Raw genomic sequence first — 17,811 nt, 5'->3', positions numbered from 1 at the left:
CCGGCTGACAATGGATTTAATATATCTAAATATTTCTAGACATGAATACAAACAACTTGGGGCATATTGAAAATAAAATGAGAAAAGAGCTTCACTGCTGAATATAAATGCTGCTCAGTGCAGCCAACTCGCTGTCCTATTTTATGGCTTCTCAAATTTTGCTGCCTCTCTTCTTTATGAGATCAGATCTGAGATTCTAATTGGATTTACCCCTCACATGCTTCTGGTGCTGTTCTTCGTGCCTACGATGGAATTATAGTCACGTGGCGGTGGCGATGCTCCGTTAGAGTGTGACGTCATCGCCCGAGTTCAACTTGAAGGCACGTTCCGCACACCCGTAAAGCTGTGGTTCACTTCAGTGTTGGCCAGTTGCCCGTGCCGAGTGGAGGTATGGTAAAGAGTGTGTGTTGGTATCGCGTGCCGGAGGTATCGTACGGAGATAAACAATGTCAGAGAACGAGGAGTTGGCAAAACTTATAGATGGAGCGTACAAGGTAAGGTCAATGACATGCTCTGACTAACTAAGGAGTGAAATGTGTAGTTAATTTCTGAAGTGTGCGATTTCGTTTTAGGGTCCTCGATGCGGAAGAGTGTAAGAAGTTGTGGCGATAAACTTCGTTAAGATTCCGTTGTACGTCATACTTTCAACTTCGCATCTTTAAGGTTTCTTAAAAAGAACTTTAAAGTGCTGAGCATCGAGGATAACATTCCAACGATCATTTCTAGTATTTGGTGCGATTGGCCAGAGAGAATACTAAAATTCCACTTTTGTTTACGGTTACAGGTGTGTTTAACTGACAAAGTAAGAATCGCATTAGGCTGGAGTCTCTCATCAAGAAAGAGACGTATATAACCACCAGGAGTAATTTCTAGGACACTTGATAATTAAAAGAAATATTCACTCTCCTAAAATATGTATCCACGCTTATTTTTTTTCCTCGTGGGTTTACTCCCTGCCTATAAAGCAGCTACTCTTGAACTACAACTTAAAGGTTGGTTAGAAGTCAATTTATGAATACCTCCACGACAATAAGTTGTTCTTGTTTAAATGGGATACAAACAAATTTAGGCATTCTTGCAATTCATACTGTTCCCCCCCCTCTCCCTTTGATTTTTCAGCATTTCAGAAAGAAGTGTTACTTATCTGAAGTGTACGACTGAGTAGTACGCTTTAAGCATACTTTGAATAAAAAGGTTTTCACTTGACCTCCACCTTCCCTTGTATAAACATCCCACGTATTTGATCGCCACATGTTTCTTGGTGTGTGTTATCAGTAAGGGGAATCTTTCGAACAAAAAGTACTGTTTCGACATCTTTTGGTGTTGGGGTAGGGTCGAAAACAACTGCTACCTGTCGTCAAGCGATGGGTTCTTTTAATTTTTCTTTATTTTCCGATTACTATTAACTTCTGTATTGATTGTTTAATTACTGATTTTTCTTAGTGGTACTGTAAAGCATCTGGCTAATCTTGGACATTCGTATATTTGTTCAGTTTCGCACATTCGACTTAAACTTCGAGAATATCTACAAGTTGAGTTTGCTTAATTTAAAGTAATCTTTCTTTATTTAGTACGTTATGAGAAAGGATGGAAGTGAATGTTCAGAAATGTTTTCATGCCATTTTCGATCATTAACCCATTTCTGCAATTATTTCTGAGAATAGCCACTCATTTCATTTAAACAAGCTTCGATACTAATCATTTACCATGTACTTTTGTTAAGTATCTTTCTTTTCTGTATTTTTCCGAGTTAAATGTCCAGTAGCTTCGCTAACTGGAAGCGATACAGTCCTGAAGATTCTTTTCCTAAAAGCATTCCAAAAATGACGCCATAAACGCGAGTTTAAGGTGTGATATTTTGACTGCTTCCGAGTATCAACTTTAAAGTCTTGGTTTTCTGGAATTCGCTTGGTATGTGGAAGCAAGTGTGCATTTATAAGGCTTGCACTGACGTTCTAAGAATAGAAGTGGATTAAAATCGCAACTTTCCAGTACACGAGTTTAGTAGTCAGAACAGCATAACAGACGCGAGGCATAAAATAGGCGGAAACCGTAAGGTTTTTTCCTTTTAACTGAAAGAAATGGGGTCAGAATAGCAAACGGGAGATGTAACAGATTCCGCTGTGGCATGCTGCTAGGAATAACACAAAGTCTATGCATGGGTCGAGATGCATCGTCACTAGACTAGGAGGAAAGTGTGGGACAAGTTTGTTTTCCCTCAAATTTCGCATCATCCAAGGATATGCTACCTGCGTCTCCAAAATACCATCGATATTTCCAAAATTTCTCGCTGTTGGGATTCCGATAATTTCATAGAAATCCGGTGTATAACTAAAATATGCTGGACTAGTTTGTAAAGCAGACAAGCGCACAATCCGCGGATAACTTTTTATTTGAACAAATAATGCAAAGGACGAAACCATAGTCACCAGTTTTTCTCAAAAAACATCTTAATGTATTAACTCAGCAATAATTAATAGTAAATCCTATACTGGCACCAATCTCAAACCAGTCGGATAAAATCTCGTCTGTGCCAATCAAATCTCTAGGTTTGGGTCATTTGTTTATGGCCTAAGGCAGTCGTGCTATGCAAGTACGACTGCCTTAACTTTTTTTTCATGCGCATCTTCCTCCTATTGTTGAAAAGAACCTGGATTGAATTTGTGGTCTTAAATGGTGAGAGTATGAGGACTGAAGTTCCATTTCAACATATAGCATACTTACTGGATTTTTTGATAAGCATAGAAAGTGATGTCTTTAAGATTCGGTGGGTCCTCATGCAAAAGATACGTTCCTCATGAGGCGAAAGTGCATCTTCACTTGTTGCACGTTTAGACAATACAGCTCTACAAAATACTTCAATAGGAGAATTTAAAATGCCATAAATTTCAATATTTCTGATCGCTGAAATACTATTCTGCAAGGATGCTAAATTAACGAATAATTAAACATTTAAGAACACGCAGTAAAAGTTTCATCATACAAAAGTTTCATCCAAAATTAATAGGGATATTATAGTGTTTCCAGTCCAGCAGCAGCGAGAGTTTCCCCCAACTCCGTAACTTTGATGTATAATACGAAACCCTGTAAAGCCAGATATTGTGTGGTATATGTTGAATTATGTTGTTCATCTGGCCACCTAGCCTAGGGGCACGTGGAACACCACCGATCCTTAGTTTTCGTCCTGGATGCGGGTACCCTGGCCAGAGGAGGGACTCATAACAGCTCTGGCGAGGCAAAACGGCTGAGCTTACCAAGCAGAGCTTCATCTTCTCCCAACTAAAAGAGAAGTTTGCTGGAAAGGAACTCCTATGTGTAAGTGAGGAGTATAGTTGAAGGCAAACGTGGTGGGTGTAGTCCCTCCTGTGGAGGACGCTCATCCTCCGCAAGAGGAACTGATACCTAGGGAAGAGGGTGTTAAAGTCATAGGGATAGGATGTCCTATGTGGGGTTGATCGTCTTGATAAGCTTTGTGCCCTATTTATTGGGCAGTTAATCACACACTGGGGCAAACCGATCACCGAGTATGGTCTTAGTCGGGGGGAAGCCCCATCAGGGGCTCCACCCACCCGCTGCAAGTCAAATTTGCTGGGAGACTGTTCACAACAACTCTTACAAGTATACAAACTTTTTTTTTTTATGATTAACCACAGTTCAATCATACCAACATAAATAACACCTAACATGCAGCCACAACAAGTAATTACTCATCACGTTTTTTTTTTTTTTCTTTCACGAATATTCAAGGGTGCATAGCCAGAAAAATCAAAAAGGACGTAATCAAGTATTAACTCAATCACTAGATCTTTCCCATAACACTTGTCACAGCACTCTTATATAGACAGCACGTTTATTTTCACTTGTGCAGGTTAGGAAGAACACTTAGGACAAGCAAGCAGTTCACACACAGATGGGGCATGAATGTTCGGGCACACTCATCACGTACACGCACATAAACAATTATATTAGCATTCATCCATAAACAGGACCAGCACTGGTAAACCAGTATCATCCCGCTCACATAATGAGTGGAACTCTGATATGATTCCTGAGAGGATATGAATATTTTGAGTCAAGGCCCAGAAGAGAAAACTATCTAACAAGCATGACAGTCTCTCTCTACACCGTCATACTCGCACGTTCCCATCCACACTTATCAGTTATTCATGCATGTACTGGGACAACCATCCACCCACCAACAATTCAGTTTAGCTTTCACGCACAGTTAATCGTCAATGTGTCACGCACTCTTCGGGATTCTCATTTGCAAACAAATATTCACATACTTTCAACATACTGTTAAATCATAATCATTAACGCATTTATAATCTCACTCACGTTGGCACTTTTTCCGTGTGAAACCACCAAGGCTGGCATGATATCCTGCCACACTCATGCATAATCCAAGCACACAATCATTCAGCTCGCATAATTACAATTTCATTGTCGCATATCACCTTACAGTTAATATGGATAGCAGCATAAAGCAGTTTAAGACTTGGCATATAAACTTACACACAAAACCACCTTAACTATACTAACGTGACTACACTTCCACGAGTTGTCTTGGTATAGCATCATTGAAACAAGTACTCGTTTCATAGACCTATCATTTTTTATGTCAATAGTATTTATGTTGTCATTTCTGTAGTACAGAAACCTTGTTTATAGCATACTCTAAATGCTAATATGTAAAGTCTTATGTTAATTACTAACCGTCCTACAACATATCAATTATGGTAATGGTCAAAATAAACTAATACTGTATGTCAGTTAGGGTTACCTAAATTAAATTCGTTAATCCGTCTATCTCCCATGGAGCTACTGCAAAATTAAACAGCGAACTTTGAAAGTCATTCGACGCAACTGTTCTTTGATCAAATGCTTGTGTGTCCTTTGGATCTGATGGTAGAATTGTTTGAAAACTTGCTTCCCTTTATTTTCATAGTCATAAGTGTATGGTCCCCTCACTATAAGACCAAAACAAAAAGAGAACCCAGCATACTCAAAGAAATGAGTACTTAAGTCGTGTGATTTGTAGAACTAATAAAAATGCGTGTTCTTTGTGAAAGATGCCCAATTACTGATCGCAAAAGAAAATTCAATAGTTTAATTCGTGATCACAGCATCTCAATAAGAAAAAGTGCGCCTTCGCCTAGTTTGTATGTATTATTGAAGTCACTAGTAAGTAGTAGAGCTAAGCAATAAAAGGTTGCCATCAGTCAGATAACGGCTCCAATGATCCTACCAGTAAAAAAAAATCTTCGATTCTTATAGATGATGTTCATTGAGTGTTATTCTGTAATCCAGTGTTGCTGTTGTGTACTCTTCCAAGGGGAAGAACTGGAACTATCAGAATAAACCGTAACCCTTTGTTTGCCCAGGGGCGAATCCGACTGAATTAATAAAATTATAATAATAAACAAATGCTCAACATTTATAATTTTAGGTGACATTGCGGAAAAAAACTCAGATTTTTGTTATCTGTGAGAACTCGTTCTAACCTTCCAAAATCAAATTTCGCTCATACTGATAGAACTTTGACTAGTAGGCAAATATTGGGTTATAGAACTGATCCTCCTTTCTAGAATAAGAATAACTGCACTCTTACATCATCAACTTTAAAACGAACTTGCCGAATTCTAAGCAGATAAACATTAAACTGGCATTGCAAACAAATTTACTTTGGATCTCCAAGTTATCCAATTTAAATGGATTACTGAGACGAACTTTCTTGCCATTGCATAACTTCTGCAGATTTGGTTCCAAGTTGATATGGCCGCGAGAAATTCTCGAGACTAGCTATAATTGATCTCAATTTTCAAATGAAACCTGCTATTACGCCAATAGCAGGTTTCATTTGAAAATTGAGATCAATTATAGCTAGTCTCGAGAATTCGCCACTGCACTGAATCGCTGGAGATATCGATACCTACTAACTCCAGGAAATAGTAGGTATCAAAGCAATGGTCAGTGAGCGTAAGTTACGTTTAAATATTATATTAAGAATAAAATTATTAAATTTTCTTATTGCAATACCTAAAGACAGGGTGCAGAAGATGCCCGTTTAATCCGAGGTCGCGAATTGGGAGTTCTCAGGTTTGGGAGGCACTACTGGAAACTAGAACTATTTAGAAATCAAATGATTTCTAATAAAACAACACACACATATTATTCAAAAATGCAAACCGAAATTAGTTACATAACGCTTTTGGTACCGTCAGCAGGTTTCCTTAACCTGCATGTCAAAAGATGGTGATTATTTCTCTTGTTTCGTCAGGTATATATCACAAGACTCGCAATGAATAGTACAATCTGCTCCCGGTTCACTTTGTTACAAGCTGTTTACAATTTCCAGAAAGCGTGCACCGCAGCACTTCCAGTAGTGAATATTTTAGCAGGGAATCCTGTTATATGTCTGAAGGGATTGCTGCTGTCAAGAACAGTCCATTAAAGAGCTAGTTAGACCTCGTAAGACTGCGCTTTAATCTGGGTTATTGCAGAAGTTTCTGCAGCCTGATCTCACTACTTCCTTCACCAGTAATGAAGCTTAACATATCACGAGGTTGCTTGAAAATGCCGGAAAGTTCGTGTGACGGTGAAAAGAGCACACGGTCGCCACTTTGTATTCTGTTTATAATACGGAGCAGTAATCTGCTCGGGAAACGCTTTCCTTTAATTTTAACATTAAATTATAAGAGTTTTACGAATAACAAACTTGTAAACCTTTCACTACTTTGTGACAAAACTTAAACTACAGGCACCTCATCGAATTGTGGCAATATTACTGTAGATCGGAGAACTCAATGTAGAAGATTTTTTCCTCCTTTTCAGTGGGAGTCTCGTCCTGAGGTGTCAACGAGTCTTTGACAGCGAAATCATTAGTGACGTATGTTGCATGTGGCAGGATTTCCTATTTCAAATCGAGAAGGTTTTTCGTGGATTCAGAGGGTGTGGAGATGTCCATGTTTTCGTTTTGAGTACAGTGCCTTTAGATTTATTATTAATCAATATTGTATAGACTTTGTTCTAATGGGCTCCATGATGTTTGGTATTCAACTGGTGGCATGCGCACCCTTTGGGGATACGCTGGCATACAGAGATTTCAGAGAATTATCTATACATTTTTGTTAATCACGTGTTCAGACTAATCTGTTAGCAGTCATTGGTACTATAAACAGGTATTATTCGGAAAATGATCTTAAAGATCATAAATTTCGTAGAAAAATAACGCATGGGGGATGAAATTTTCTTCCCGAAAACTAAGTGATGCGTCAACAAAAAAGGTAGAATAATATGGTCAATCGGCTGCCAAAATGTCAGTAGGTAGGTTAATTTTTTCCACAAAAATCGAACAGCATTTCACATCCTTTACGATGCAGTCCAGTGTATGTGGAGTTTTAAATGGCTATTAAAGTCACTACCGAAACTTGATGTTATCTAGTGGTGTAATGGAGTACAACTGCTAAACTACAGAATTCTGATTATCGATATACTCTGATTGCTCAAAGCAAACAGAAAGTCTATGCCTGACATGTACAATGACTTTTTATAGCTTGAGGCTTTTGCCCTGAACTTAATTATATCTAATTATGGTTTACTTAATTTTTCGACCTCCATTTTCGGAGAATGGCAATGCAGTTTCCAGGATTTTTTGTTCTCAGAACTCTGATTAATTTATTATCTTAAATCTAAAGTTTATTCAGTATCTTGTCATTCATAAAAATTCTCTTTTTTCGGAGTTTGACTCTCGCGTTAAGACTGTGTGGTGGGATCGAATCATTACTGATGCGTTCTAAAAATTCGTATATCCATTCCGAGTATTAGTGGAGGTGATCCAATTGGCTGTACAAAAAAGAAAAGGAAAAAACAGTGCTACAAGTATCAAGGAAGCACTAGAGCTGTCAGTGGTAGCTAGCCACTATAAGTAGCATTGAAGGGGTTTCAAAGATCACGGTATTACTGCAACTTATTTGAACAGTCAAAATTCAAATATGGCCGACGTTAGTGATACAGTGGTGAAGTAATCGGTAGGTCGAGAACTAAAATGATTTCTCCCTGAATAGTGTCACTACAACAGTCCAGGCATCGACAACAGTTGTCAGTGTATTCTGATAATGAGCTCTAATGAGTATGGAAATAAATTGACACTATTTGGTGTCATAGGAAATATGAGATACTTCAAATGCTCATTTGAAGTATCCCTCCTCATTTCGTAGCATATGCTATAAGAAATATTCTAGTTTATCACGTGAAACACTATTGAAGTTTTTGGTGATTCTAAACAGTGCAGTATGTTCCATCCATGTGGTTAGTTGAAAAATCTGAAACTACCGGCAGAGTGCTTCGAGTTTCTCGCCTTAAAAGCGATAAATGGTTTCCTCTTCGGGTTTTTGATATTTAGTTCTTTGGACAGTACTGTTATGGCACCTGTTCCCGTTGCGCGGACTGGTACTGGGGAGTAGCCTTCCTGGTGATCACTGCTCCATGGTAGTAAAGCGACCAGAAACAACTAAGCAACACACATCTGCACAAACATACTAGTACACTCATTTCTAGCCTTACAGAATTCTGTAACGGAAAGTGTGCCATAGAAGAGTGGAACTAAAGTTCTCTATAAGGCGCAACACATGTTCATATTCTGTTCTTTGGAGTCTCTTGCTCTGTTCTAGTTGAACTTTCAACAAAAGTACGGCCGTAGCTAAATGGCGAACTACAGACTTGTGTATGTCACGTGTTCGAATCGATAATGTCTTTCCTTAATCTAAAACTCCTTTGATCCTATATAGCCATCCGATGCATAAACACGATTTATTTTAATTTTATGTATAGTTTACTTTGGATCTTTTAGCAAAAACCTAATTTAGCTATAACAAAAGATTTTTACTCTTAAAAAAAAAAACAAAAAAACTCCAAGTTCTCAGGAAGCGCTTCGGTTTAAAATTGTTCGGATTACGGTGCTTTACATAAACCAGGTTTTTTTTTTTTTTTTGTCCCATCCTTGAATAGAATCGATAAAGATGTTCGTTTAACTTAATGTCTTTTTGTCAAATAATCTGTTCCAAAGACTAAAATTGTTTTATTACTCTTTGACATCCAATATAGAATTAGTTTAATCCGTGCCTCTTTTGATTAAGAGGACATTTTTCGTAAATCATCCACACCACAAAAAGTGATTTTCGGGGATCTGGAGTGAAGGTTTTTGTGACTAAAAAATCGGATTTATTAGCTTGATAATTTCAGTTTTAAATAGAACAAAAAGGTAGATTAAAAGACTAAATTGTCAAAGGTTGATCTTTATTTTTGGTCTGTTTTTAAAATACAAATAACTCGTCTTAAGGGCATTACTCTTTACTGGATACAAGAAATAATTTCTGCTAGTCTTTTTAGTAAGACAATCTCACATGGAGGGGGGAATAAAGAAGAGCCGCAGCTATAAAACCGCAGCTTGACTCGACTTTGGCGTGGTTTAACTTGTCATTTCCTGAGCTACGAAAGGCGGCTTTAAATTGATTAATGACATCAGTTGCGCTTCAAGGGTTTACATGTTGTCTGTAGTTGAAAGAAATGACTGCCGGATATTGCCGAATTCTGCGGCAAGAGCAGCAGAATTCGGCAATATCCGGCAGGAAAAACCCTATTTCCCAATTCCATTATATGCCTCGACTATATGGTCCTCAGCACACTCATCATACCAAGCCAGGTTCCTCTCCCTGGAATTCTGGATCTTGAAATGGCTAAATAGGGTTGCTGGGCTAACACCTATAATATCAAAATCTGTTCTTGTCACCAATCTTAATACGCTTCCTTGGAGGTATCTCATCATCTCTAGGAACCTTCTTACCCTCTCTCAGCTTCTATCCGGAAAACTGAACTCACTCAATATATGGGATATCATCGCCTGACCGTCCGACAGGAGAAGATGCCAGTCCAACACCTCCCCATACAGATCGAGGCTGCGTTGCATGTCCTTCCTGGACAACATGTTTCCACATAACTCCTTCCAAATATTTAATAGATTAGCCATAGACGCTGAGAAACTTTGCAAAGACAGAACCTACAGATCTTCCATTCTTGCAGACATGTATGCCTTAGTCATACATGTCTGCAAGAATGGACTCTCTGTGATGTCGCACCATCCACGCTCCTATGTATCCGTATGCACTTTTATTTGTTGTAACTTTATTTTTGTATTTGTTGTAACTTTATTTTTGTATTTGTTGTAACTTTATGTTTTTGTATCTTCACCAGTGGCTGTTTAAGGCCGTATATTGTATTTGGCTCTGTATTCAATGCATTTGTCTGTATTTTGTTTTATCTCTATACAAAATTTGTATGTAAATCATGTCCTCTAGCTGCACAGCTGTAAAGGGACATTTCTTCGGAAATAAAATTGATATTAATAATAATAACTCATACGTGACTGAAAATGTACAGTTCTCATCGCATGCGGACCGACTTTTGATCTGTACATACAATGCAGGAACTCAGTTTTATCATTCGCACATTAAAATTAGGCGATTGTAATCTGATGCGGGAATTATTTGCATGGAACTTGGAGTCCAGTGATATCAAGCTAAATTATGAATCCCCAGTATGTATTATTGGGTAATATGTATTGCTAGGATATCCCAAATGGAACTACGAGAACTCGAGTTATAAATTAAACTTGATGGAGATGTTTTGTTCCTTTATGGGATTAGGTCAAACTTCATCCTTAAATCTTGTGATTTAATCTTCATAGTTAGCCTGTTCAAGAAACCTTTTATTTTTGAATTATTCTTAGCTTAATCTATTGAAAAAGTCAAATGCAAACTTCAAATTTTTCTTTGAGCAACTTTCTCTATTTTCCTGGAAATAGTTACTTTTATTACAACGTTGCTAACATAAAATATTTGAACTCCAGTAAAATAAAATCTTTGACGTAGTATTCTTAATACCTGAATTTCAGTCTTTAAAACTTAGTCTAACGTATCGAATTTTTAAATTCACCAGTAATTACCGCACATCTGAGTGTTTCACTCAACCCCAATTTTCAAGCAGGTGGAGTTAGCAAATGTCAGATTGATACTGAATGTTCTTTCCAGAAAACCTTTTCAGACTCCATATATTAATGCTTCACTGCTTGTGGTCTTCACTGAGATTCAAACCAATAATGCCACCCTTAATGTCTTATCAGAGTAGGCTTAGTAATATTGCTGTCAGCGTCCATTCCAATGCTCCGTTTAGTAAACGGTTATTGAATTCTTTCAGTGGATTCGAGACTGCCAAAAAAATACGTAGGCTGCTGGCGATACTTTTCCGGTATATGAATAAACCAAGTTTATTAAACCGTACTGCTTTGCCAAGTATGTTTATTCTTGGCTAGGTGGATGCTTCACCAACCACATCCGAATTCCACGCACGCTTCTAAATATTATCAGTCACTGCTGTGTGTGGTTCCTTCCTTTTTTTTTTTTTCATTGCAGCATCTTTCATTTTTTTAATTTATCCATAAGTTCAGAATGGAGGTTCGCTGTAATCACAATCCATAATTCACAACAGTAAAGAACTCTCATAATTCTACGATTGTCGTGTGAATTAGTTCTCTGTACAGCGAGCCACAGCTGATTAAATTTCGCGCACCTGTATAGAGGCCATATTTCTTGATCAAGGAATTAAAAATCTTCTCCCGTCTTCACTCAAAGGAGCAATAGATGACTAAGCCACAGAAATTAGGAAGCAGCCGCATTATTCCTTCTCTAGGTTTCCAATTCGTTCAATAGTGAAATCATTAATACTTCCAGGTTATGCTTTAATGCGCTCGAGCTCAGGAGAAAGCCATTTGTGTGGGGGAGAATGTATTGAACAAAAGGGCTTTTCTGCGAGAGCCAGCAGTTGCACTTTGAGTACGTGAGGATTTCTATTGTCAGCTCGCAAGTGTTGTTACAGCAACTCTAAGTCCTTGATTCTGCCTGCCTTTTTTTTTTTTTTTAAATCAAACATAAAAGCAATACCAGAAAAGCCAAAATTAACGTTTAAGGAAAAAGTAAAAAAAAAAAATCAATTTAGTAAAATGTCTTATGACGATTTTATTAATTTCAGTTGCCTTCAAGCAACCGTAATGAAGGTTAATATTACTACTTCATATATTAAAGTTATATCTAGTAATTATTTTTAAGATAATGCAAACCTACAGTAATTTAGATATTTAACACAGCTATTTAAAAAAAAAAAAGAAGTTTATACTCCGGTACGACAACACGATCAGAGGAGTTCACAAGATCAAAAGAATACAAGAAACAGCACCGTATTTAGTAGTAACTGGTTGGACCCCAGTCACTCAAAGCACGTACACTCGCGCCTTAGTCCATCTGTCCTTCCCTAAGTTTTAAATGCAAGTTAACGAGTGATTGAAATGATATATAAATATCAGATCCAGCTCGCTCTTACCTCTTAAAATTAAACTGTAAAAAGGGATTGTTTAATATCTGAACATATGCAAGTTTCATTATAAATATATCAAACATTTATAATGAAAGTTGATAACTTTAGTTCTCGTATGTGGCATTTGGGCTTTTCATTTTAAAGAGGCCTTGTATTTTGTAATTCTGGTACTCTTCTTTTTACTCCTATTATTCAGGTTGAAATTATACATCGTGAAACAACAAATTCTGATTTACTTTTAAGAAACTTTTCTTGCCATTCACTTAGATATCAATTTCTTTCGCGAGACTTCTCCACTGAAACGTGCATTTTTAGCTTCCATTATAAACCCTTGAGTATGTCTCATGATGAAGTCGTAATATCGTTTTTCCAGTTAACGGAGTCCAAAAAATGCCTGGATCAACTCTCCCCGCCCTCTTTTGAAATTAAGGGTCTCAATTTCAAGATATTTTTGTGACCGTTTCCTTTGACCACAAATCTCTTTAACCACTTTTTACCGTATTTCAACAGTGTGGTTACTACCTGCTATGGTCCTGGCACTGTCAAATTCTGGATTCAGCTTTGATCGTTGGTGAGAAGCACAGTCGCAGATATTAGATCGGCTTGTACTTTTTGTGACATTTTACAATAAAAGCAATCGTAAAGATTGCTTTTATTGTTCTGTTTCTCCATAGCGCATTGCACTTTTTTTTTTTTTTTTTTAGCCAGGTTGAAGTTTTCCATAATGAGGCAATCGCATTTAGCACCCATTTAAGTTGACTGTAGAGATTTTTGCCTTCCCAGAATCATTTGGTTTAGAGCGCATTTCGATTATCTCTAGTAATAATATCTAAGTAATTATCTCTAGATGATATTCGTCTGTTAGTCGTAATATGTTAACATCGGTTGACCTAATTAAAAGCTCAAATCGGTTTAATTTAGTTGAAATACTTCTATCATCACTATTTAGACAAATTAAATTTTGTATTTTGGCTTTTTTTTTTTTTTTTTCCAATCCTGATGCAACCCTTACTTTCTTAAACACTTCTTTTTTTGTATCTATTGCCTTGTGTGCAATAGGTACAGGTCGGACAGAAGTACTCAGTATCTACGAATTAAATCGACAGTAGAAAAGCTAGTTTTAATGGTTTTTAAATTGCATGCATATGCGGTCGAAACTGCTTTACCTAGCACCGCCTCTGGAGCACTCCAGTTGGATCTGCAACTGTAATCCGTGCGGTCGCAACTGCCTCTAATTCATGAACTGAACCCGCTAAAATGTCCCATGATGTTAGTTTCCTTCAGCACCGTATTCACTGAAACGTCCTACAGCCAAATCGATCCCCAAGCCGCTTTTTGATTAATGTTTGAGTTTAAGGTGCGTCCAATCACTACTTGTGACGAAAAAACAGACCCTCATACCTTTTTTAAGTTGGGTCATATGACAAAATCTGCAGAAACGACAACACTCAACCTTGAGCAAGGTATGAGATTTCGGCTGACTGCAAGTGGAGATGATTTTCTCGTATCCGAAATAATGGATTTACATTGCCCATGAACCAGAAGTCTTTCTGTCCATGGAACACTCGAAGGCCACGCGTCAATATGCAACCTATCCAGGAAATGGAAACGGTACACGCCTTGCTCTCCATTTCCTATCCAGGAAATGGAGAGCAAGGCGTGTACCATTTCGAATAACAGATGGTGTTAGTTGCTACTACACCACATGCATCTTAAAACTGGTACTCCTGATACCTGTTTGTTTTACAGCACTTTGCGAAAAATTGGACATGGATTGCAGTTGCTAAACCGTTTTGGGACTAGGTGGCGTGCGTGATCGCTACCCCATTACATATCAAGGGCGATCTTAACATTCATGTGGCCGCCGTCCTCTAATTGACCTACAACCAAAACACCTGTCTCCTGAAACCAGTTTATATTCATTCTTTCGCGATTATTTCATCTTACGCAATTAACTTTGAAAGTGCCACTCACATATAGCAATATGCTGGAGGCACTGCAGGGAAATTGCTATTCTGGTAGATTCTTAACAGTGTACACGACTATCAGTTCCAAGTACCATATTGACTTTTTTTTGCCTGCTCAGCAATCGCGTGCCTTTTATAGCCTTTTCCGGGTATTTCTTCAGTACCCGATTTGCATACTTTCTGTGTACAGCGAAAACTTTACTTGATCATGGAGTACTTCTTGGAACTAACATTCTTCAGTCTAATTTCTGTTAAGATCAAAATATTCCAGGTGTGCTATTAGCAGTTTTAATTATAGTATATTAGTACACTGTCACCAATCTTGTTTGTCTGGACGCAGTTGAGCTTTAGAAAACAAATGGCGAACTTTCCTTTGAACTGCATTTACTTCATATTTCTTTAAGAACAGATTATTCAAAACGTTTTTATGCTGAATATCACCAGCTATTCCTAGACACGCAAAAATCTTTTTTTTTTTGCGGTGAGTAAAAGCTAGTGTTAACATTCAGGAATTGCACTAAATCCAACTAATTTCTCATTTATGCAGTTTTCATATCAGATCAGTATACATTGTGACTGCATGCGTGTCTTTCATCCTCAAGCTATCAGCACTTTAGACGACGAGAACCTTAATTCGGATTACATTACATTCTCTTAATGTGGAATTGGAGCCAGATGTATGCATCGTCACGAAAATATTATAATGTAGTTAGTAACGGCTGCGACAGAATTTAAACGGCAATCGCCTCGAATATATTCATTCACCTGTTATAAATTAAAGCTCTAATGCTTCACCTCGCTAGTTGAAAATGGATCGATCTTAATATGACAGGAAAACGTTATGTTAATAAAACGTCAGTGAATTTTTTTTCCTATGATGCTTTTGACAGCATATCCTTAAACCGAAATATTCTTCAGACCAACCCTTGTATAAAAGCTTAGGACGACGAATTAATCTAAATTTCTTTTAGAACGACAAGCTGTGTTGAATTCCAAAATCTTTGGCGGATATACTCACATAATTCTGTATCGTAAGATTTTTTTTTTTTTTGTTGCATCCAACCAAAAAATCTTACTGCTTCTCCAAGACGAATTCAGTAACGCCGTCTGGGGATCGTGGAAAGTCCAGTCGACAGTCTATCCCACATACCCTCCCGAGTATGAGTTTCACTCGCTGCATGAAGATTCTAACGATGTGGACTATACTCCATCCTGTTGGAAATATCCAGCTGATCAATTGTCTCTAATATGCTGACAACACTTGGAAGTGATGGTTCCCAAGAAGAGAACGGGGAGATGGCTTGGTGCACATGACTTTTGACGGCAGAAATTACTCACGAAAGAAAAGAGTTTTTAATCATTCATATCAGTGAGTGGAGTGAACAGACTCTGACGGCGACGACAATCAGGACAAATCAAGTCTCAAAGCGCAAAAACCGAGACCATGAGAACTTCGTCCAATTTAAGTAATATGCGTTTTCAAAATGAAACGGAACAATCAATAAAATGGAAAATATGGTTTTGATATATTTTAAATTGAATATACTTCCCAATCCACAAGGATGCCGGATTTTATACTTTTTCTAGTTTTTAGAGTAGCTGAACAGTCCTGAAGATTCACATTTCGGCGAATATTAAGCATTGGCAACTGAACTTGTTTACCTCTGTAAACATTTGTCCAAAAGATAGTGCTTGTAGTTAAAAATGTAAATAACGATTCAGTGCAGCGCTGAAGTGTCAATTTTAAATGTGTCAGCATCAGACAGAACAGCAATGAATATGCTTAAGAGAAAATCCTTTCGCATTGGAGAATAAGAAAACTTTTCCCTAGAGATTAATTATAATAATTAACCTCTAGGGAAATTCTCTTTATAATAATATAATAATCTCTTTATAATTAATAAAGATTTACTTCATTTTGATTTTAATGTACTGTGGAGAAAGCAGATTGTTTCTCTACAGTACGTTAAGTATTATCTTATTTAACAAACATAGCTAGCTGTTTCGTTTTTTGCTGCTATTATAACTGTAGCAGAGGAATAAACAAGAAGCAAAGTGACCTTGAGCCGCCTGTAGCTTTTTTTTCCTTTCTAAGTTAGACACCTGATGAGCTGTCTAACTTTGAAGCGAACCATCAAATCTTAAATCGTTGAAGTACTGAAGGCACTTCTATTGTAGAAGAAAATGCCGACGAGATTCCTTGTAGAAAAAAAAAAAAAAAAAAAAGGGACTGTGTGTGGGGACCAGACACCTGATACGTCCAGTTGTTAATGGTTGTGAAAACTTCGGTTGCGTGGAATTGTTTGTGCCCGTCAATAAGTATCTGTTAGTGGAAGATACTAACCATAGATTTAACAAATCATCATTTTATTTGCTCTGTTGATGTAAAGTGGCTTCACACTGGTCACCAGCTCACGCATGCCTGTATGATTAGCCACATAACTGTAATTTGTAAGGTAGTTCGAGCTGACTTAGGAAGTTTATTGAAAGCAGATACTATAAAAAAAGAAATCCAAAGTTATGATATAGTTAATGCTTTAAAAATCATATAATGCAAGAGTATCTTGTCCTTTCATTTTTTTTTATGCCAGCGGCGTTTAAACCCCTGTGAGAATTAAGACCATTTTATATAATCTGCTCGGTTTAAATTCTCCTGCCCGTAAAAACAGCTTAAAGGACAAGATAATCCACACGCAGTCCCTTTTTTTTACAATGAATCTCGTCGGCATTTTCTTCTACAATAAAAGTGCCTTCAGTACTTCAACGATTTAAGATTTGATGGTTCGCTTGGAATACACTTAACTACCGAGTTTTTGAATGTGTTAATAACATCTTGTACATCAAAGAAAAAACTTTTTTTAAATTTCGAACTAGTAATCTTAAAAAAAACATCGTTGAGCAAGATCAGTAAGATTGCAAAGCAGTTTTATCCACCACACAACGTGGATTATCTATCCGCCTTATAGATAGAAAAGGAAGGGAAATACATGGTCAGCTGTCATCCTTATTTTCTTAGAATCTGCTCTTGGTAAATATAGGCGCACGACTGGTTATAACAGTACCAGAAATACGAATGCTGTAGAGTCCTATTTAGTTTGAGAATTCTGGGAATGAAAGTGATATGAATTGCTGAACAAACTATTGCAGTTTGCAACTTCGGAAGACCGGGACATTCACGCGTTCCGAAAAGAAGATAACTTCGGGACACAGAATGAGACATTAAAAATATAGGCATATCTCGGAGAACCGATATATCTGTTCACCCTCCATATGAGTGAACTTTGTCAATAAGCGTATTCATTTGAGATGGACCTAGCTCCCGTCCGTAAAAAATGCCATATCAGAAATATAAATTTTGTCTGCAATGTAATGAAGGAATTGATAATATCAGGCAAACCTTTTTTTCCCATTTTCAGTA

The 17,811-nt window shown here is 37.4% G+C and overlaps 1 protein-coding gene across 1 annotated transcript in view; it reads left to right on the top strand.

The window, feature by feature from the left end:
• Positions 1 to 354: 354 nt before the first annotated feature.
• Positions 355 to 17,811, top strand: part of LOC150076456 (BAR/IMD domain-containing adapter protein 2-like) — an 89,602-nt gene continuing 72,145 nt past the window's right edge. The window contains exon 1 of the mRNA XM_090387180.1: positions 355 to 494. Coding sequence (XP_090243306.1) covers positions 447 to 494 — 48 coding nt within the window. The 5' untranslated portion in view covers positions 355 to 446. The remainder of the gene's footprint in view (positions 495 to 17,811) is intronic.

Source organism: Mastigoproctus giganteus, chromosome 13 (genome assembly GCF_048544385.1).
Source record: "Mastigoproctus giganteus isolate SK-2022 chromosome 13, ASM4854438v1, whole genome shotgun sequence".
NCBI classification, from domain to species: Eukaryota; Metazoa; Arthropoda; class Arachnida; order Uropygi; family Thelyphonidae; genus Mastigoproctus; species Mastigoproctus giganteus.
This window is presented reverse-complemented; position numbering and strand designations above follow the sequence as displayed.